Source organism: Mus musculus, chromosome 2, assembly GCF_000001635.26.
Source record: "Mus musculus strain C57BL/6J chromosome 2, GRCm38.p6 C57BL/6J".
In the NCBI taxonomy this organism is placed as follows: domain Eukaryota; kingdom Metazoa; phylum Chordata; class Mammalia; order Rodentia; family Muridae; genus Mus; species Mus musculus.
This window is the reverse complement of record NC_000068.7, coordinates 65,947,599-65,971,854: the sequence shown is the minus strand read 5'-3', so window position 1 is coordinate 65,971,854 and position 24,256 is coordinate 65,947,599. Positions and strand designations below refer to the sequence as shown.

At 38.9% G+C, this 24,256-nt stretch overlaps 1 protein-coding gene across 10 annotated transcripts in view; it reads right to left on the bottom strand.

Moving 5' to 3' along the window:
- Positions 1 to 24,256, bottom strand: part of Csrnp3 (cysteine-serine-rich nuclear protein 3) — a 191,331-nt gene that overhangs the window by 64,760 nt on the left and 102,315 nt on the right. For all 10 annotated transcript variants that reach the window (XM_030252233.1, XM_030252234.1, XM_030252235.1 and 7 more), the window contains one exon: positions 22,726 to 22,896. In XM_030252233.1, the coding sequence (XP_030108093.1) occupies positions 22,726 to 22,896 (171 nt within the window). The remainder of the gene's footprint in view (positions 1 to 22,725; positions 22,897 to 24,256) is intronic.

Here is a 24,256-nt window from a genome sequence, read left to right as displayed (position 1 = left end):
ACCAGCTGGCCCCAAACAATCAAAGGACCCAAACAGCCTCCTTGGGGAACTCCTGTCTCTGCAGTGGGCCTTTCAGAAGGGAGAGAAAGATCACTGCTAACTATGAACCACCAAGATATCTTATGGTAGGAGCTGTGTAGATACTCTGGAAGCTTGAAATGGATAAAACTGGGGTGATGCGTAGTAGTTTAAATGCCCGAGAGTCAGGAGACTGTGAGCCTACACCAAAGGAAAACAATGATTAACTTTGGAGAATCATTCAGGAGGGAAAAATTACTGACCAGACACAGAAGCCATTGTCCAGTCCCTTTACAAGGCCCTGTGGAGCCAGGGTAAGGACATAAATTCAGAAACCAAAGTCTGGGTTTAATTCCAAAAAAAAAAAAAAAAAAAAAAGATTATTTTACTACTAGCTTCTAGATGTTCATTCGAAAATGCTTTTTAAAATAAAATAAGTAAAAATTTAATAATATCTAATAAAAGTACCAAATTAAATATGCCCTTTGCTTCATTGAATTCTTGGATGCTTCATTAAGACCTTCTTTAGGGACTAAGATTAAAGAAGAAACAAAGTAACTGGGCTGGAATATCAGCTGAAGGACCTTGGAACCCTGTGTTCATGGCTTGTTGGAGTGGGGAATAATAAGGGCAGGCACCACAGGAAGAGAGGAAATGCAGCTGACCAAGAATACTGAGCAGATACTAGTTTTTAATGAAAAAAAAAGGGAGCAGGGAGGAAAGGGAGAGAGTCAGAACAGGGAATGCTGGGAAACAAAGGCCCCAAACAGCCTCCTTGTGGAACCCATGCCACCACAATGGGCCTCCCAGAAGGGAGAGAAAGATCACCACTGACTATGAACTACCAAAACATCTTATGGTAGAAAATATCATTTCAAGGAGACATTACAAACCAGAATAAACAAGAGTTCTCGAAGACGAAACACACATGGCCGAGAAACACTCAAAAAAATGTTCAGCACCCTTAGTCATCAGGGAAATGCAAATCAAAACTACTTTGAAATTCCCTCTTATATGGCTGAGATTAATAACTCAAGGGACGGCTTATACTGGTGAGGATGTGGGTTGACCAGTACACTCATCCACTGCTAGTGGGAGGGTAAATTGCTACGGTCACTCTAGAAGTCAGTGTGGCAGTTTATTAGGGAGCTGGGAATAGAGCTACCTTAAGAATTCAGCTATACCACTCCTAGGCATATATGCAAAGGACTCTACATTCTACTAGAGAGACACTTGCTCATCCATGTTCACGGCTCCTCTCTTCATAATAGCCCCAAAATGGAAGCAGCCAAGATGCCTATCAATGGAGAATGAACTAAGAAAATTTGGTACACTTACATGATGGAATATTATTCAGCTATTAAAAATAATAAAATCATGCAATGCACAAGTAAACGAGGGGAGCTAGAAAAGAATCATCCTGAGTGAGGTAACCTAGACCCAAAGAGGCAAATGTGCTATATAACTGCTTATAGGTAGATGTTAGCTTTCCAGTCTTTGATAAGCCATAGTAGTTAGGTAGAGAGTAGGAGGCTGGGGAAGGGGACAATCCCCTCAGAAAGAGGAAATAGAATATATAGTTATGGATAAACAGGTTCAGGAGACTGGAAGAAAGGATTAAAAGAGAAGGCGTGGAAAGATGGGGTGTTAGTAATGGTAAGGAAGGAAATAGAGAGAGGGAGAGCTAAAACTGAAGGCCATTTCAGGGGTTGTGTGGAAACATAATACAGAAGCTTCCTAAAATATCTACATATATGACAGAAATCTAAATGGGGTCATTAAATAATGGAGGAGACACAGCCCCAACTAGACATCTCTTGCCATCAACTGAAAACTCCAGTGACAGAAATGGGCTACATGTTGAATTGCTGGCCAAAGAGGGCCCATGGAAAACCATTACTTCCCTCAAATGCTTTCTAGACCCTCCTCAACCCAGCTCCCTCCCAACATGGATACTTTGACTCATAAATCTATACATAGCTAGAACCAACATACCAAAAGACAAATGAGAACCAGGAAGTGTCGCTGCTTGGATCTTAAATGCCTCACGGCAGCTCCTGTGTTGGTGATGCTGTGAAAATGGCAGACATGTTCAGAAGACAGGGTCTAGATGTCAGAAGTAGTCAAAGGAATGGGATACATAGATGATATACATGCTCTCTGGCTTTTCTTCTCCACCCTCTTATGTCTGACTACCATGAGCTTAAGCAGATTCCCTCCATCATGTATCTGACTCAGCCTTGCCATGATGCTCTGCTTCACCACAGGCCCAGAAAGAACAGAGCCAGGAGACCATAGACTAAACCTTTTAAATTGTGAGTCCAAGCCAATCTTTCTGCCTGTTGTTCATGTGTTTTGTCACAGAAAAAGAAAACACATTCGTATACAGGAGGCCTAGGTGCAAAATAATATGATCAGGCGATCTGGTAATATAACACTTACCAAAAAAAGATGTGGCAGCAGCAAAAATTAAAGTTATTTATCCACAAGGAAGACTTTAATTTCAGTTGAGGCACACTGTGCTCTGATAGACTTAGTAGCTCAGAAATCATGACATTTTAATAATATAAAAAATTATGCAGAGTAATTTGTAGTAGAAAGGAAACATTTCAAGACAGATGAGCACTCGGAGAGAGCTCTGTCTGCCTTTCAAAGACTCTGAGAGAAGAAGCACCTGTGAAATGACCTGTAGAAAATTCTCTAAGTGGTAACGCTGAAGGATCTGAGAGCAAAGCAAACACTCTCTTCTTAGCAACACTGAATAGCACACACTGGGAGAGAGAGCAAGTGGAAAGCAGAACAGGAGGCTGGATCAGCTAGGGATGCTTGGATGCTGGGGAGAGATGTGTGCACGTGCACACACCCACACATACGTATGAGCATAGATTAAAATGTGAGAAGACTATTTAAAATCCACTATGTTTTTCTCTAGGATGAATTTATCAAGAACTATAAAAGACATAAAAGCAATGATAACCTGAACTAAATTCTCTCTACATGCTATTTAGCAATAACATAAATATATATGTCTCTCTAAGTAGTATTTACATTTAAAAAAATACATCATTTTTCAATGGAATAAGATTAAAAGCCCTCCTACACCCCCTTGTCTGTAATTCCACATCCCTCTAAACAGCTTGAATCCACTCTCATGTATTTTTCTTTATGTCTACTAATATATTTTTACACTGTGTTAGACGACTGTATTTGTCTCCATTCCATTCGACAACATTTAAGAGTTTCTTGAGAGCCAGACTAGGTTTTCTTTCTTTGTAGCTTCAATCTTAGCTTATCAAATAAAAGAATAAATGAAAAGAAAAATGTCAGTACTGGGAGAAGAATGGGAAGAAAAGAAAAAGAATTGGCACCAATGGTTTTAAAGAAAGAGAGAGGCAGAAAGCAGAATACAAATAATCCCTTGGTAGGATGCCTGCTGGAAACCCTGTCAGGGACAGCTGTGAGAAGACTCAACACAGCACCCAGACTGTGGTGATGTAGGACTGCTTAGCCTACCGAGGCTGGGTTAGTTTGTATCCCACTTCTAGCATAAGCTGCATCACAGGGGGATCAATAATATCCTTATGCTCTTTGATAATGAAGAAATTGGGAAAGACATGAAGCCAGGTAGTCATCGCTCCTCATTTTTGAGAAGCAGACTAGAAAGATGTCAACTAAACAACCGGTTACATAGAAGGAAAAACCTTGATTTGACTTTGGAAAAGAAAGCCTTATGTCATTTGTTCTGTAGCCAAACCAAAAATGTTGGTTGGAAAAAAGAAACCACAATCCATAAGATAAATTTCTCTGAAAATATGTGAAAGTCCATTGAATTGGTACCTTATCAATAACAGTGTATGATATCAGCCTCCACTGTTGGTCCATTAGTTCTAATCCTAACCACTACTGTCTAGCACTGTAAAATAAATGAAAAATCAGTTATAATCTGTCAAACTGGTGATTATGTAACATTTCACAAATTCTGCAATGACATTTGAATAAAATCTTTTCTATCCTATTAATCTTATAATAACTCTTGGACTCAAAACTTATGTATTGTTGATTTTAACCATGTCTTCTGTCCAAGAGATTCCAGTAACAGCAGATGTCTCTCCTACTGGTTCTGATGGATATACTCTTATTTCTGAGTGCATATTTTAGTGTTTTGTTTTTCTTTTCAGTTGCTGTGGTAAACACTGACCAAAACCAACTTGTGAAAGAAAGAGTTTGTTTTATCTTGCACTTCACAGTCCAGCATTAAGGAAAAGCTAAGGCATGACCACAGGGCAGGAGGAGACAGAAGCTGAGAGCAGGGAAGAGGTCCGCTCACTGGTTCACTTCCTCTAATTTCTTCAGCTACTCTTCTTACACTGCCCATGCCCATCTGCTGAAGATGATAGCGCTCACAGTGTGCTGTGCCCTCCAACATCAATCAGCAATCAAGAAAGTATCTGTATGTCCTACAGACATGCGCACAGACCAATCTGGTGGATGCAATTTTCTAATCAAGATCCCCTATACCCTGTGGTGTCATCTTGTTGACAACCAAGATCAGTCATCATGCTATCTCGGGCAGCCATTTTTCAACATTTCAGAAACGACTCTCCTCTCTTACCTCATGTTTCTTTGTCACATTCAATTCTATTGGGGAGAATCTGTGCAGGAAAGCCACTTTGAGTTGGCAATTATTTTTATATGAATATATCTTAATGGAGATAGTCTCTTCACAGAGATTTGCCAACCTCTACTTCATGAGTGCTAGGATTAATGGTATGTGCCACCACTTCCTGGCAAGAAGGAATTTTCTTGTGTCAAGATGTTGACGGTAGAGAATGGCTACTACCTCAAGTCAAGAATTTATGAATCTCTACATCACTTCATCTCCTTAGGATCCACATTACTTTCCTTTGTATTTTGTGTGCATGTGTATAGTTTTGTAACTATAAAGGCAGTTGATGGAGCTCAGTAGTAGAGAGTTTGTCTAGCTTGTGTGAAACATGGGGTTTGAGCTACAACACCCAAAGAAAAAGGATGGGCATTGGTGGGGGTTTCACTTGATTTTGCTAGTGGAATCATATATAATATGAGATTAAAATAAACACAAAAACCAAGCCACAGGTGTAATTACATAGCCACGAGTCACTGACTGCTCCCTGGTCTTACCCACTGGTAAAATGTTTTCTAGCAGTTAGAAGAGTCAGTATGAATTATAGTTGTAGTGTTCGTATTGTATGAATTCAATTTTTAAAAGGTTTTAAAGAAAATACACTGTTGGGCACACTAAAGCTATATGAGGGCTTTCCTGATAGAGGTTGTGCTGTTTCCATTGCCTCCCGTCAGAGACACTTGTCTGCAAAATTAAACATTGGAAGACACTTGGTGTTGGTTTTCTTCTTTGTTGCTATTATCCTAGATTTTATATTGTCTTTTTTAATTTTAATTTTTATGATTTTTGTGCAGGCAAGCAAGCCAGAGCTTTTGACCATGTCAGGCAAATGTTCTAACACTGACCTAACTCCCCACCCCGTTTGTGGTAGTTTGTATATGCTTGACCTAGGAAGTGGCACTATTAGGAGCTGTGACCTTATTGGAGTAGGTGTGTCACTATGGGAGTGTGTTTGATACCCTCGTCCTAGCTGCCTGGAAGTCAGTCTTCGCCTAGAGGCCTGCAGATGAAGATATAGACCTCCCAGCTGCTCCTGCACCAGAATGGTGCTCTCAGAATGACAAGTGACCAGCAAAAGACATCTAGCCATTGTTCTAAGGAAGATCCTGAATGGGCATTCTACCTTCACTTGAAGTCCAAATACTAATTAAGAGAGTGGATTGGTGACACATTAAACATGGGCTAACAGCAAAATGAGATTGACAGTGGAGAAACATAAGAAAAAGATGGACCACTACAACTACTAAGGGAAGGCAGAGTAGCTGGAACCACCATCTAAACTCTTAGTCTTAAGAATCTGTTCTTCGGGGCCGTGATGGGACACGCCTTTAATCTCAGTACTCAGTAGGCAGAGGCAGTCAGATCTCTGTGAGTTTGAGGCTAGCCTGGTCAGCAGAGTGAGTTCTAGAACAGCCAAGACTACACAGAGAAACCCTGTCTTGAAAGCACAAACAAACAAACAAACAAACAGAATTTGTTCTGAGTTAATATTCACCAAAACAAAGAGAATGCCACATCACATCAATTTTCTCTCCAGTGCTCAAGCATAAGAAATTCACAAAAATGTAAGACTACATTAAAACAACAACAACAACAAAACAATAACAACAAACCTACTGAGTTAACCTGAACGTCACAGGGTTTACCTAACGATGATCTGGTAAATGTTTAATAGTGCCTCTCAGGTACACATTTACTATAACAGGTATTACATAAATAATAAATAATACATAAATGATAAAAGCATATAGAGTTTCATGTAACTGAATAAGTGATTGATTTTTTTCACCTAATGATTACACACACAGATATTCTCTATAACTGAAAAGTGATGGTTTATATGTAGACTGGACATAAGCACTGAGTAATATTTTCATTGAAATAAGTAAGTGAGTGGAAAATGAAACAAGGAAGACACGTTGAGAGATTCCCTCATCCATCAGTTACATGAATGACTTCTTTATGGAACAGGACAGTACGCTTTAGAACTATAGGAATATCTACCGACGTTTGGAGTCTGCTTAATATGTCAAAGCTGTAGAAATGACAAACCTTCAACTTAATTTGCATTAATCACAATTCCCCCACTTTTTTCTTTAAACAATCTAAAAGAAAACATAGGACAAGCCGTGCTTTCAGTGCTCAGTGCTTGACAATGTCCATGGTTAAGTTAAATATGCCAACCACATATTTAACCACATGGTTGATCTCATGGCTTCTGACAATCTGGTTGGCACCACATTTACTACAGCGGAGGGTCCTGTATGTACTGTTGCCCTCTAACAGATTAAAACCAAGAACACAGGTCATAGTATATGTCATAGCAAAATGTAGGAAAAAATTATAATAGTATATTTAAGTGCATATTACTATTTTAGGTAGCCTTATTAACATGTTAAATTAATGTTAATATAGTGCAAGTATGTTCTGCTGTTAGGGAACTACAAGGTAAATTTATTTTTCTATTCTACTCAAAATACAGTTTTAAAACTTATGAAAAACTATGTTGTTGCCAAGAATACCCACAATAAAAAAATGTCTTAAAGAAGGCTGTTCAGTGTGGTAAAAAGCTGTGGAAAATATTTTGTTGTGGACTTATTACCTCAACAAAGTAATGATAAACATTTATAGAAAAATAATTTTTACATCAAATTGAATGTAAGAGGTGATGTGTTAAAGTATATGCGTCTAATTTCTTGGCAACATAAATAAAAGCTCTGCAGTGACAACTCTCTTGATTTATGTCATTCAATAATTAATTTATTTTATATTTAAAAATTAAGTTGTGTCTACCTAGAATTCCACAATTGTTACAATAAAGTCTAGATTAGAAATGGCATATCAGAAGACAAATGAAGGGGTTACTGATCAGCTACTTTGAATATGACAAATTCAAATGCTAAAGTGGAAGTGGCTAGGACCTCTACCGGGTGCCACAATTCACTGACAAATGGACCCTGAGAAAGCATTAATAACCAAAACATAAATCAAGCAAGATTATATATAATCACATCCTTTGGTATCACTTCCTCCATCCTTTGCTGGCCCGAGCCACAGGCCCCTCCCTTGTCTTGCCATCCTCCCTCCTTTTCCACTCTCCCATCTTGAGTATTTTAAGTGGACATTTTCTGTCCAAATAACGGGCATCATCATCTCTCTCCCTCCTTTCATCTTTGATTTTCCTGGGCATTGATTTCTTCCAGCAAAGCACAGTGGATAAGTGTTATAGAAAAAAAAAAAGCCTACAAATACCTGTGCCAACACTTACCTCCCTGTCCTGGTATCTGCTGAAAAGTCACATTTTATTGGTACTCGGATGTGTTGAGAATTCAGGGGAGTGAGTCTAAATGACACCAAGCAAACACTTGCTGAGACTATCTCCCATAAAGCCAAGGCTTGGAGAGCACTCATAAAAGCCCTCACAGGCTTCCATTAAGAAGGTCTACAGAAGAGCTCGTGGAGAGTGCCTGATGCTAATGAACACATAGGTGTTTTTCAAGCCCGGTGCAGTCAATCAAGAAGGAGGCAGCTGCCAAAACACCCAAGCTTCAGCATCCCTGAAGCCCTTCTTACAAGGAGCCTGCTAAGAGGTTTCACCACGCCCAGGCTTCCCTGCTCTGTCAAGCACAGCACTATCTGCAACTCTTCTGCCTTTATTCCTTTTACGCCAAGGAGATGGAAATACTGCTTAAAAAAAAAAAAAAAAAAGAAAAGAAAAACTGGTCCAGATTCAGGACTATCCAAGAAATCAAAGGTCTAAATTCTATGAGACGTAAGCACCAGAATAGAAACGTTCAGAAAGTCAATACCGGACACATTTATATTAGTACAGCCAGAGCGCAAATACAGTGCATTCAGTTTGAATGCAGTTCATGTAATAGTTGGTGGATGTCTCATTGAGACCGGGATCTGTGCACTGCTTTATTAATAGTAGACTATACTATATTTTGGGAATTGGGTATAAAACACCATAAGATGCTTCTGACGTTTGAAACGTTAGAACAAGAGTGAGTAATAGGGCTCTCCCCACTCATCACCATAGGAAGCAATACAAGAACATTAAAATCAGGATCCAGTCAGTTGCATACAAAACCAAAAGACAGACAAATTTCACACTGGCTTTGGAATTCTGTAAAGATGCTTAAGTATCTTACAAGTTCACACAAAACGGCACATAAGACTTCCATGCAGCCCCTCCCACTGAACAACTGTTAAAGGCTCAGTATCTGCCAGTTTTTACAATATTAATACAAATTAATGACTTTTAAAAGACTAAAGCTAGCAAGGACAGAAAGAGTAAGCTCTAGACACACATATTTCTGTCACTGCTGTGGTCTATTCTCTTATTCCACCTGACTCTGTCATTCTAATGTAATCTGTTTGTACCCAGGAATATCCGTGTTTGTGACACTTATCCATGCTTTCCCAGGCTTCTCTCCCACTCCAAAAAGTCAAATCAAACAAACAGAAAAAAAATGTGTCTTATGTATTTATTCTCCACTTAAGTTACTTTTGCATATTAGCCACTAACAAAATTTTTGTTGCACACTGCTGTTATAACCATGGCAACCTTTTGGGATGCTTTGAATATAGGTGCAATTTAAGCCATTTTGCCTTCATCATTTTAGCTTATAATTAAGGTACTAATCCCTATTAGTATTTACAAATAAGTGAACCTTGGGTCACAGGTGTTATAATTCCTATCTCTAAGTCGAATTTTTATTAGAATTTGTGCAATATTAATACATTTACATTTGAAGCATACTTTAATATTTATGGATGAGTTTTAACAGTCATCTTATATCAAGATTACTCCAGATGGATCATACCAATGGTAGGTTTTTCAATCGTATGACAGAGGATACTTTATGACCCTTAAAGCTCCAAAAATATGCTGACTAAATGCCTACATATTGGCCTGACAAGTTTAATTGAGAATTATTAAGCAATAATTAGCATATAAACACATCTGTTTCCATGGGACAGGCCCCACTTGGTGCTAGGTACAAAACCCAGGGTCTGGCACTTGATAGACAAAGCACTACCTCTGACCCGAATCCCCAAACACCTATTTAGTTATTCACATAACATTTACACACAGATAACTGTATTAAAGAAAAAAAAAAAAACCAGCAAATCATTCCTCTTAGTTCTTCATTCTTTTGTGACTTCCTTTAGAGAATTGTAATTATCACACAGTTTGTTGTCAGATAATGTCCCACCATGAAAAATCTGTATATCAGCTTCAGGCAAACTTAGAGATTTGTATATGCTTAGCTTAGGGAGTGGCACTATTAGAAGGTGTGGCCCTGTTGGAGTAGGTATGTCACTGTGGGTATGGGCTTTAAGACCCTCATCCTAGCTGCCTGGAAACCAGTATTCTACTAGCAGCCTTCAGATGAAGATATAGAACTCTTGCACCATGCCTGCCTGAATGCTGTCATGTTCCTGCCTTGATGATAATGGACTGAACCTCTAAACCCATAAGCCAGTCCCAATTAAATATAAGACTTGCCTTGGTCATGGTGTCTGTTCACAGCAGTAAAACCCTAAGACAAATAGTTCTTAGAAATCACTGACTATATGGTGAGTACACCATTTGGTTTTCAAAGTGTTGTTGACAGTGGACTAAGAAACAGTTATAACTCCTTATTCTAACCCATTTCCCTTAGTTTGATCCAGGCCCATATTAAACCCTTCTGCACTGTCCTAATACACTACATTTGAAGTTCATGGTTAGTTCAGTTAAGATAGCTCAAAGCAAAATCCACTAAATATTTTTTGTTTTACCTTTTATGGCATCTACAAGCTGAAAGCAAAAGAAAATGGTAAACAGGATTTCAACATGAGCACACTATACCCATAAGTACACAGAAATAGATACTGAACAAATAAATTTTTCCTCAAATGTTTTACTACAAATAATACACACATGAGAAATAATCAGAAGTATACTGTAGTTGGAGGGAAGGAGAGGGAAAGTTTAGCTGAATCCTATACTAATTTCAAGATCAACCTATTCCTATACTTTATAAATGAAGAAATACATGAAATCATTTAATCACCATCAAAGCTAATTTTAACAAAACTAAAACTAAAGGCTGAACTCTAGCCACAGAGATAAAACTATAGTCTTCAGTTGTGGACTTTTCAATTGTATCAAATTAAGTAAATATATAACACAGTACCATTCTCACAAATTCAATTGACATACTAGGGAAAGAATACGTGTAGCAAAGCTAAGTATTTTCCTCTTATAATGGTTCTCAAACAAAAGACAGTTAGTTTCAGGATAATGCTCTAAAGAAAACAATATTCAATTCTAACTCATTTGAAGGTGGTGAGGGAGACCAGATTGCATGGTACCTACTGTGAATACTATAGATATAGCAGTATACAGTGGGCAAGCATGGTAGCAATGCCCACAGGTGACTTTTGTAAATATCTGTGGGAACAATGGTCTGACCCTGTAACAAGTTTAGTTAAGGGCTTGAGCAAAGAGTGTACGGAGAGGAATTTCATAAGAATATTTGACAAAAATCACTGTGGAGAGGAGGAGGAAGGTACTGAATACATTTGTTAAAGGTTAGCTCTGACTAATGAAGAGCATGAGTTGGAAGACTATCATTGGGTTATGGGTCCCTCTGCCTTCCTGTATCGTCGACAGTAAAACTGTAAACAAGATGAGAACGTGAAAGAAGCCAATGAAGTATAAAATATCAAACTATGAACCTTGATGAAAAGAAGGGGCAAGTTACCAAGGCAGAAATCAAACACTGTGGGTTGATCCATAGACTTCACTTCCAAAAAATGCAAAAAGTACATGCAAAATATAATGAAAGTTGTTAAAATGTATACAATAGGTTTAAACTTTATATTTTAAACCTACAAATTGATTAATCTCTATATTTTTAAAAGTGTGTGTTGGGGGTGTCTTTGACTCTTTTGCCTGATCTTGGGACCGTTTTTCTCCTTCTGGGTTGCCTCATTCAGCCTTGATACAAGGAGTTTCTGGCTAGTCTTATTGCATCTTGTTATGCTGTGTTCAGTTGACATCCCTGGGAGGCCTGCTCTTTTCTGAAGAGAAGTAGAGGAGTAGTGTAGGTCTTGGGAAGACGAGAGTTGGGGACTTGGAGGAGTGGAAAGATGGAAAACTGATTGGTATTTATTATGTAAAATTTACTTAGTAGCTGTAGTTTATGGATGTTGATACTTGCCCAACTTATTTCAAGATGCTTCACTTAAAATGGAAGTGAATTTCCTTTAGAGAATGAAAGTGAGGAAGCCCACACACCTAACCCAGCCTTCTGCTCTCTAGCATAAGATTTGCTATCATGTTCTGAAGCATGGTTTCCACTCTGGGGACTCAGCCTGCTTTAATTACACAGATCATTAGCCACTTGTATCTCCAGCCTTCCCGTAAATGCAATACAGTGGAGACCTTTACTTTTTGTTAAGCTGATGGTGTAATATACGAAAAATGGTGTTTTGTTCAACTTTAATTTCACTGATTTCCTAACAGACTTGTTAAAAACTGTATTAGCATTTATGTGTTTATTATATAAATATAATTACATTATATGTAATATACAATATAATTATAAATATATATTATATAAATATTTCAACACAGCATTAGCTTTTCCTTTAGAGGTGTTCTTCTCATTCAAATACCAATTCTTTACCAGTCAGTAACTTGACAAATATCTCTTCCTACTACTCAGCTCATCTCCTTGCTTCCTTGAAGGTAGATTTACTCATATAGAAATATTTTAATATGCTTATATATAATGCATTTTCTTCTTCTAGTCTTACTTTTAGTACACTGTAAAATATGTTCTTTTTCATATCTTAAAAGTTTGAAATGTTTACCTTTTGTTCTTCATCACACTGAGAACTTATTTTCCTAGATGAAAATGAGGTAGGGATCGAATTCTATCCCATTCACTAAAAATATCATGTATTGGTGCAGTTGCTTCGCTCCCAGTTCATCTGCAGTGTCTCTTCTGGCACATATGACGCCGCTATTTAAATGTAGGTTTGTCTCTAAGCTCCCTGTCTGTTCATGTGCAGAATTGGGCTAATCCAGCATGTTTAACTGTTTTCACATGTTAATTGTCACGATTAGTTATTGAAACATATAGCCTTTCACTCTTTTCCACAATTGTACTTGGCCTTTCTTTAGACCCTTACTCTTTTGTAGAGGTTTTAGAACAAGAAGGGCTGCATATATATTTTCTGTGTTATAGAATGTTGTTATACAAAATGTCGAGAACATGCTCCACTATGTTCATAGCAGCCTTATTTATAATAGCCAGAAGCTGGAAAGAACCCAGATGTCCCTCAACAGAGGAATGGATACAGAAAATGTGGTTCATTTACACAATGGAGTACTACTCAGCTATTAAAAAGAATGAATTTATGAAATTCCTAGGCAAATGGATGGACCTGAAGGGCATCATCCTGAGTGAGGTAACCCAATCACAAAGGAACTCACACAATATGTACTCACTCATAAGTGGATATTAGCCCAGAAACTTAGGATACCCAAGATATAAGATACAATTTGCTAAACGCATGAAACTCAAGAAGAAGGAAGACAAAGTGTGGACACTTTGCCCCTTCTTAGAATTGGGAACAAAACACCCATGGAAGGAGTTATAGAGACAAAGTTTGGAGCTGTGTCAAAAGGATGGACCATCTAGAGCCTGCCATATCCAGGGTTCCATCCCATAATCAGCTTCCAAACGGTGACACCATTGCATATACTAGCAAGATTTTGTTGAAAGGGCCCTGATATAGCTGTCTCTTGTGAGACTATGCCGGGGCCTAGCAAACACATAAGTGGATGCTCACAGTCAGCTATTGGATGGATCACAGGGCCCCCAATGGAGGAGCTAGAGAAAGTACCCAAGGAGCTAAAGGGATCTGCAACCCTGTAGGTGCAACAACATTATGAACTAACCAGTACCCCTGAGCTCTTGACTCTAGCTGCATATGTATCAAAAGATGGCCTAGTAAGCCATCACTGGAAAGAGAGGCCCATTGGACACGCAAACTTTATATGCCCCAGTACAGGGGAATGCCAGGGCCAAAAAGTGGGAGTGGGTGGGTAGGGGAGTGGGTGGGAGGATATGGGGGACTTTTGGGATAGCATTGGAAATGTAAATGAGGAAATTACCTAATAAAAAGTATAAAAAAAAAGGGAAAAAAAACCCAAAATGTCAAGAACAATATAATAAACATGAGCATTGCTGCCTTTGTTTTCACATCTATAGTCTATTTTTAAATAGAATTTGTTTACTTTTTTTTCCTGTTGGGGGTTACCTGAAAGACTTTCCAAGATACCCATCACTTTTTTACAAGCATGCAAGGGATGAGGTCTGTGGACTCACAGATTTCAGATGGGCTGACAACGGAGCTCAAATATGAGGTAAAAAATTATATTCAAAATTTAAAAATCAGTAGAAATAATATAAACAAAACCAAGAATATGGAAAATATAAAAAATTCACTAATTTCACAAAATATTAAAAGATCAACGAATTATATTTTTAAAGGATCATAGTGCAAAAAACAGAACAAAAAAGTTTTGTTCCGCTTGAGTAAGTGATTCAAGATCATCAGTGGATGGGGTTTGGGGATGAAGAGATGCAGGAGTGTGGGCGTGGTCACAGGTGCTATGGAGGGTTTTGAGGCTGCAGAGCTTGAATGATTGTTACTTAGGGAGGTGCTGAGGCTGGCACAGTGGGGAGATGAGAGGATCTAGAACATCTGCCTAAGAGGACACAGAGCAGATGACACTTATGATGAGGCCCTGCATGGTGGGACTATGAGAGATATAAATGGGTGGATCTGAAACACATGAGTATAGACTATGGCTATGGGAAACAAACCAAATTATACATAAAAAAAAAAAAAAGAACAACAACATTTTTTTTTTCAAATCAATCTTGGCAGCCTGAGATAAAAAGCTAAATCTAATGTCACCATTTATCGAAGCTAAATGATTGGTCCCCATCCTGAATTTCAAACAAACCAAATGAAAGCTGAATTAACGGTATTTATACGGCGGTAGGTGATCTGACTTTGTAATGCCTCTTCCCCAGCTGATTGGAAAGATGGTGAAGGTGAAAGCAACTTGCATCCCCTCAAGGGTGTGATACAGCTAGCTACTGCATAAACAGCTGCACGGCTTCAGCCTCCAATTAAGCAGCAGTGCGGCTTCTGCTTGGGGAAGCTATATATAAGCAAATGAAACCAGGAAGAACGTGCTGGGAATACATAATGACCGTGGAATCCTTCTTAAAACACAGCTCACCACTATGTGCATATTTGAATACGATATCTAATAAACCAGGATCCTGACACTTCACAATGACACCCATCAAACCGTGAGTTACTATTAACCTGTGAATTCATATGCATTTTTCACTAATCTCCACCCCACTATTAGGTCCTAAATAAATATACCACTTTTTTTTTTTTAGTTTATGTGATTTAGTTCTATTGAAAAAGACAAGTTATACAATATAAAATTGTTTACTAAGTATTTAGCAAGAGTTGAATCAGAACCAATAAAAATAGCAAAACACTAATGAATAGTTAAGTTCTTTAACTATTCAGAAAAGATGAGGGGCTTGCACCAATAGTTATGATGTGAAAAACAGAATACAGTAAGTGTTGGAAAGATGCTAAGGTGACACTGACTGTAAAGTTCTTTGCAAAGCAGATTGTGTTCTATTTGTTTTTATATTTCTACCTCCTACTAGTACAGAAATGAATGCCAGGTAGTTAAGGCCTAATCAGTTGTCCATATACTCATCGAATTATACAAACATTAAAGTGTTTACCGGCTGCTAGGCACAGGAGGACCTTGTTCCTGCCTTCCTGGAACATACACCCATCCTTAAAAGCACATGTGAAGCACACTGCTTAATAATATAAGGACACACAATGGAAGACAGATATAAAGAAAGGGTGCAGGATGATGGGGAGGCAAGAGAGATGCTGTGTACAAGGGGAGAGAAGACAGAGGAGGAGCTGGGAGAATTATAGACAGTGAGCTGAGAAAGAAAATTGACTCTGGATATCTAGAAAGAGGGTTATGGTGCACCAATGAGAAGCTGTTCTGGGGAAGTGACATTGGTTTCATTTTCTCCTAAGAGAGCAAGTGGTACAGCAGGAAAGGATTGTAGGTGCTGGGGGGTTGGGTACAGCCTGGTGGTTCACAAGCTTCCTAGGAGGTGGGAGGCCTGGGTTTAACCAGGAGTACCAGAAAAGAAAGAGACAAGCAATGGGTGCAATACTGTAGGGAAGCCAAGAGAATGAGGTCGCACACAGGCAGGTGGAAGAGAGGGGGCTACAGTCCAAACTGGATGACAGGAATTGTGTATCTCCTAGGTTAGTAAAAACACTCTGCAGGAGCTTCTGAGGTGCTTCATGGAGTGCTGGCCAGGGTCACGAATGCAAGTAAGTAAAGACTTCACAACAGAAAACAGACAATGAGCCACCAGCGAGCAACTGCCCAGTCACAGGCTTTGCTGCCTGCTAGTATACACCAACTGGAAGAAGAGACCCCGTCATTGCTCATGCTTTTAAACGTCAGTAGAAGGCCAGTGGCCTCCAAGTAAGTGGTAAAAAGGAAAACTAAGGTGAGACTTAGTGTGGAAAGATTTTATGTGAACCTTGTAGCAAACAGAGAATTTAAGTAGTCAGTTTGGAAGACAACAGAAAGGGCATCGCAGCCTGAACAGGATCTGCATCTCCAGAAGACGTCACGTGGCTAGCTAGCTAGTTCCAACACATCGTTATTGATCTCCACAGCCTCTCCGGTAAAGGCAAGTAATACCAGTTCCACAGCATCAATCAATCAATACGCCTTACAGAATACTCAAGTTAATGTTTTCTATAGTACCAGTTTGTAGGCTCGTCCTTCTCTCATTATTAGCCCTACTTTGAACTGCCTTATTTCTGAGAACTAGACCAAACATCTAATGACTCAGCTGATCTATCTGTGATATCCAGAAGTGCATGTGACCTGGTGGTGATTGCCATGATGGCAGCGGTGGTCTGCAGCTGGTTTCAGGTCTGTCCGCACAAGTTCATGCTGTTTATTTTTTCCAAAGTTATGGGTATGGGGGGGGGCAGAGCTATACATCTCACTGAATTAGTTACATTTCAGGGATTACTTTATATTGCTTATATTTGTTATCACATTTAGGGCTCTTGGAGTCTCATTTTTTACAGGCAGTATCACAGAGTAAAAAGGAGATTTTTTAGTATCATAAAATACCTACACCGACCTTCTGCCTAGATGTTCCTCTAGTCGTTTAAAAAAAAATATGGAAGCAAGGAATAGATTGCTACAACTACCTCTGCAAAAAATGAGTTTCCAAAATAATGCCCCAGTGTGGGGTATCTGTGACATTTACCTCAGTAATACTCACTTCTTAGAGCTTTCACTTATACATGGATATAAGCTTTGTGACACAAATTATGTAACATTCTTGAAGTTGACTCTGAGTCCTTAGTATAGTTTAACTGCTTAATAAAGACCAGTTGTACCACCAAGGAAACCTTCACATTCACTTTCTACTGATTCTCCAGATCAAAGCCTAACAGGAAATGAGAATAATTGAGAAGGAGCAACTGGAGAAAAATTTGACTCATAGGTCTATGCTCTGCGGATTCAGAGAAAAAGGTGGGCCGAGGGACCGGCAAGGGAAAGAGGGAGACAGCCATGTTCTCAGCTCTTAAGAAAAATCATAACCACATCTCTGATGATTAATTTCCACTTTTGTTAATGCTGTAATAACTCCGGATTGCATAGCAATTTCTGCACGTTAAAGGAACTCAACTGTATGGAAGCCGTCTGTGACTCGGAAAACGTTAGCAATGGGGAGAGGCATTCACTACCCGCTCCCATGTGCAGTGTTGAGAGGCCATCCTTTGACCCCCTTTGCATTTCAAGTCCTGTACGGTATGCGTTTATCTGTCTCTGGTATGCACACTGCTGCAGGAGACGTGTTCCTTTAGGGACCGTGTTTCACCACACAGCTTCTCGTTATTTATGCGACGTGACAAGAGCCTTCAGAGGGCAGGGGAAAAATATCATTCCTGTCTTTTCCCTGAAGCTCTCCTTTTGACAGAATGACTGGCTGAGGAGCCACAGGGATGTGGAGAAACAAAGCGTCCCTCGGTCCTATGGAATCTGCTGCTTCTATTCCAAGGAGAGTACAAACTACGACCTTGGTTGAACACTGGTAAGTGTGCTGGTTGCCTAGCAAAATTTAGAAGTTCAAGGGAAAAGCCATCATATTCTCCCTAATTTACATTTTGAAGCTGTTATTATCATAATGGGGTATGCTACAAATTGAAATGCCTGAACAGGAGGCTTAGAATAGTATGACATTTTGCATTACCACGGCGGCTGACATGTACCAACCAATCTTATTAATTTCTATATTTGCAAAAACAACAAAATGCTGTAACATACAGTGTGCTGGTGGCTACCCTGCGATGAGTACACCCACTCATTTAAATTGAAAGGATAAAGCCAGGATGACTGAGATTTATATAAGGGGAAACCACAATTTCAGAATCTCACTGTGAATGTAAATTGCTTCACATTGCCGCAAAGGTTTAATGGTTTTAAAAATTCCTTATTTCAAGAAGGGCTGCTGTCTTCATTTTCGATTGTAGGAAAGCAAGTTAGGGGCACAGGGATTCATTAGTAAATATTCAAAAGATTATAATCAGAGATTACCATCAAGAAGATATTGCTAATGAACATCTGTCTAATCTAATTGAAATAGTAAAATATATGTATGTGTATTTTCTAAATTGTTACACATCAATTTCTAGAGTAGCAAATAATTTTAATTATTATTATGGATTTTTTTTTCCCTTTGTAGCGCTGGCTGGCCTGGAAGTCTATATATGTAGGCCAAGCTGGCCTGAAACTCACCAAGATCTAGCTGCCTGTTTTCAAAGAGCTTGGATGCCCCTGTATTCAGCCTTAAAATACATTTAAAAAGAAAGGAACAAAAGTTTTAACTAGCGCTCTCGAATAGGTTGACATGCTCTTGTCTTTTATATTTTAGGTGGAAGCATTGTAATTGATTCTTCACTATCTCCTACAACACATCCCCTCCCCCAGCTCGCCCATAATAGGAAGGCAGGGAGTAAAACAGACTACTATCTCTGGAAAGGCCACTGTAATCCAATCGATAACCAAATTGCCTTTAAAACTTAGAATTTGTGAGGTTGGAATAATGGTTCAGCAGGTAAGAGCATTTGCTGCTCTTCCAGAGGACAGCACCCACCAGAGCAGTTCACAACCACCTTCAACGCCACCTTCAAGTGATCAAGGACCTTTTTCTGGCCCTACTAGGCTCCTGAACATAAATCACACACACACACACACACACACACACACGGAGAGACAGACAGACAGACAGACAGAGTTAGAGACACAGAGAGAGACAGAGAAAGAGAGACAGAAAGAGAGAGACATACACACACACACACAGAGTCAGAGAGAGTCAGAGACACACACAGAGAAACTGAGAAAGACAGACAGACAGACAGACACACATACACACAGAGAGAAAGAGAGAGAGAGAGAGAGAGAGAGAGAGAGAGAGAGAGAGAGAGAGAGACTTTGTGACTTGGCTGTGATATTGTCCAGCTTGATTCCTCCTGCAACTTCATCCCACTGTTCTGCATACATCAATACAAATTTATTGGGTTTTTTTTGGGGGGGGTTGGTTTTTTTTGCAGCACAACTTTGAAACATATCTCTTGGGAATGCATTATGACAGTAACAGAAATAAAAATTCGTGGCTATAAATCCCATCCATCATCCTAATCTTTCAACAAATCAAATTGTTTCCAATTTTCAAGTCAATGAACCAGTCTTTGCTTTTGAGCATGTATAGGATTCCCCTGTTAGTATAAAGAAAATTCTGTCTTCTGCCTTTCTTCCCAGAATCTCATAAGTGTTCTACATACGGTGTAGTCTTTATAACTATCATGAAAATAACTTCATTAATGGGTTACTGTAATGTAATGAATCACTCTCCCACTCTGACCTTGCTTTCTCCCTCCCCCTCCCGCCTTCTCACACTACAATCAAACGCCAACACAATTTTCTATTGCTCTTGATGTTTCTCCTTTCACATATATTTTCTGAATACAGAACCAGAAATATTTGAATGGTTTTTATACTGACAAAGTACTTTCTGAATTTCACAGTCATTAAGGCAACATGTGCACCGACAACGTATACTGTGGCTAATCCCAGATTTTTGGTATACTATTTTCTATTAGCGGGAGGAATACTCACTTCATAGCGGTGAACTCTTTATGATTTCATTTTAATAATATGTGTGTAAGTACGTTAATCTACTTTTATTACTATGATTGTTAAATGCTTTACTTACGAATTAATTGTGTTTTCTAGTATGGATTATCTTTGTGGCATGCCTTAGCTTGCATCTCAAAAAAGTTAAGTAGATGAGGGTGGAGCAGAATGGTGTCTCATTTGGTAGAGCGCCTGCCTGGCATACACAAAGCCCTGGGTTCAGTCCCTAAGGTAACATGCACAGGGCATGGAGACATAATTACACCCCTTAGAAAGTAAAGTCAGGAGGACCAGGCTTTCAGTACCATTTCCTTCTGCTACATAGCAAATTGGAGGCTAGCCTTGAATACTTCAGACTGGGTCTCAAAAATATTTATTTATAGATATGCTTTTAAACTCTAGAGAATAATCATATACCTTATTAAATATATGTTTCTAATATAAATTGCTTCATTTTTTACTTTTATATTTTATAACAGATAAGTTTGATATTTTAATATCATTAAATATGTAAATGTTTTCCAATGTGAAATTTTTCCCTAAACCTTCAAAGCACACAACAGTCTTGCCAAATGTTTTATAGTATGCAAATTCATTATTTCAGCATTTTTAAATTTTTTATTTAATCAATATATAATATACTTTGTCATGTCATGAAAAGAGTTTAAATTGCTTCATTTTAAAAATTAATTGTATGAATGTTTATTAAAATTCCCCTTTTTGCATCTGATAACACTCATTTTCTTCATATTAATTTCTAGCACAGACAAGACCAGGATTTTGTATACTTTCCTAGGTAAAGCACCATAGGGGTAAAAAATAATAATATTGTTTTGAATGATAATTTCATAACTGGAATGAGTATACAATGTTATGCCTTCTTTTCAAAAATATCCTACTATAATTAACTTATTTATGAAGATATTTATTTATGAAGATATTTATTTACACACACACACACATATATGTGTATATATATATATATATATATATATATATATATATATATATATATATAAAATTTCACTTCTTTTTCTGTTTTGTTTTGTCTTGTTTTGTGTTTCAAGACAGGGTCTCTCAGTATAATCCTTGAACTCCTTCTGTAGACCAGGCCAGCCTTAAACTCAGAAATCCTCCTGCCTCTGCCTTCTGCATGCTGGGATTAAAAGTGTGCACTACCACCACCTAGTTCATTTCATCTCTTAAAAAGACCTCCATAAGGGTTTTTCTGGAATTGAACACTATTATAAATGAATCCAGAGAACATAGTAACTTTATATATCTTTATATACAAAGATATAATCTGTCTATTAAATTTTTTGTAACTCACAACCCATATTATTTTAAAGGTGATATTTGCAATATTGTATGATGAAGGAGCTGAAATAATGGGAAAGATCAAAACTACACCTTGAGACATGTGCACACAGCTAATCTCCAGTCTTAGACCAGCATTTCTCAACCTGTGGGTCTCGACCACTCTGGCAAACCTCTATCTTCAAATATATTTGTATTATGAGTCCTAACAGTAGCAAAACTGCAGCTAGGAAACAGCAATAGAACAATTTTATGGTTAGCACCATCACAACATGAACAGTATCAGAGAGTTGCAGCATTAGGAAGGTTGAGAACTACTTAAACTTCAGACTCTCAGTGTAGTTAGCAATACAGTTAGCCAGTATCTAGTAAAGGTTCGGTAATATCATGATCCATAATACAACGTCCGCGTGATATTGACATTTTACTGAGCCCTTTCATGCGGATCACCACACTTGCTTGATAGAGATGATGTCGCCCTTATCACTGGTATAAAACCCAAAAAGCCAACATACGTCTGCTTTCAAATCGAAAGCACAAGCTCGCCTCCTAACATCACGCATGTGCTCAGTTGCCCTACACACCACAGCAACGCTGTCCTTGCCTTTTGTCATTCTCTCTCCCCGCTTTAGGAACATAAGCACCTAGCTTATATAGCTGTTTCAAGTCAGTTTCTTGAACTTAGGTTGTGCGATCATTAGAAAATTTCACATCCGTTAGACCTCACATTACTGTCCCTGGTAGGAATGACTAATGTGACTAGGTGGTGGAGAAAGAAATTGAAGACGTGACATGCATTCTTATCTTTCCCTTGGTGGACTGTGTCACTCAGAGAAATAACTGTGGAGGGGCCACCCCCCGGGAGGAGAGCTTGACTTCTGTCCCTCCTCAGTGAGTGGCTGATCAGAAAGTCTCTTATCACTGCCAGTCCTTTCCACCAGCAAATGCAAAACGCAGCCTTTCATATTTCTCCCAGGTCATTTCGGTTTGGGGAAGACACATTGTCTTCCTAACTCCAGTTTATTCGTTATCCCGTACATCTCATCTATGTCCAGTGTGCTTTATGCTTCCTTAAAGAGTCAGAGGAACAAAATGCCTACTTTCACAGACTCAATGGGCTGAAAGGACCAAATCAAGCACTGCCAACTCTTCCTAAATAACGGGACCCACTGAGGTGCCTCAAAACGACTTCATTTTTACTCCGTTCTTCTATTTGGCTGATTGTAAAAATTTAAAAACACACATCTAGCCATAAAGGTAAAAATAAAAATGACCAATGCTACATGATGATTACTGCCACCAACCCCTTCCCGCAGAACCTGAGAGTCGAGTCGGCTCACTGGGGGGTTCCAGTACTCACGGGTGAAGTGATTTGAGGTGGATGGATTGACGCTATCCCCGCTGTCAGCACTTTCGCTGCTGGAGACTTCATCATCCGATTCCCGAGCAGAGGAGCATGGTGAGGAGGCGTCCACATCTTCGAACTTCCTCTTTAAAATTCCACTCATAGCTGCGGCGTTGTCACATGTACCTGGAGTGGGAATGAGCAACGGAGCATTGAGTTCTGACTGTCGATGATGTAGCCAATGTTTGCAATCAGTTTTCCGTGACTTTAAATGTGTGAGCTGGGCTGTAGCTGCCCCTTGAACATACCACAAAGCAGATTCATTTTTCTATTTCAAGTTAGAAAAAAAAAAAAACAAAAGGCTGAAAATTAACAGAAGTCCTTGACACTTCAGTTAGACCAGCATTTCTATAGTTTTCCAATGTCGTTAAGAAATAACTCAGCTTAATGCAGTACCATTAGTCTTTTTGTTGACAAAATAAGAAAATCCATTTGAGTCCATGAAATTCTGTGAAGAACCAAATACAAATGGCAAGGTCCCCCCCTCCCCGCCCCCGACCGTCACCAAATCTGAAATGATTACTGTGCCATGCAAAATCCCTCTAGAAGAAACACTGCAAGTGGGATGTAAAAATTTTATATTTAGAAATTTTCAAATTTAAGGAACCTAGTTAGCAACGCATAATGAAGCATATGAAATCAATTCTTAAATTTAGGTGGTTTCCATTTTTATACTGATGCAAGATGAACTTTTGTCCCCATGCTACCTGGCTGTTGAAGCTCCTTCTATCTTTCCAGAAATTCCCTAATTCCACCTTCAGTTGGGGATTGTACTAACTTGTTTCCTTCTAAGCCATTTGTTTTGTGTGAATGTGTTTTCTTTTCTCTGAGTGACTGCCTATGCCTCCTCGGTCCTATTTTACCTCAACAACCAGCTAAATGACACCAACTTTCTTCTCAATATAATGATAGTGTGGTGGTTTGAATACACTTGGCCCAGGGTGTGGCACCATAAGGAGGTATGGCCTTGTTGGGAGTAGGTGTGACCCCATTGGAATAGGTGTGTCACTGTGGGCATCGGCTTGAAGACCCTCATCCAAGGTGCCTGGGAGCCAGTCTTCTCCTTTTTGCCTTCAGAACAAGATGTAAAACTCTCAGTCCCTCCAGAGCCATGCCTGCCTAGATTCTGCCATGCTCCTGCCTTGATGATAACGAATCTTTAAGTCAGCCCCAATTAAGTGCTCTCCCTTAGAAGAGTTGCCTTGGTTATGGTATTTCTTCACAGTAACTAACCTCTAAGGCAGATATTTTAGTGAATAAACTACACATAAAATAGCTCAGACAATTTTCACACAATCTCACTTTGAGAAATTAAGTTAACTCTGCTGAAAGTATTGCAAGTTGATTCTATGCATTCTATCTCATTCCTGCCAGTTAATCTGAACTCTCATTGTAAGTCCTCCCTGCCAGAGCATAGCTGTCAGTCCAGTAGATCAAGAGAGAACAAGTCCCTTAAAACGATTCCAAAACCACTCAGTTACAGGAT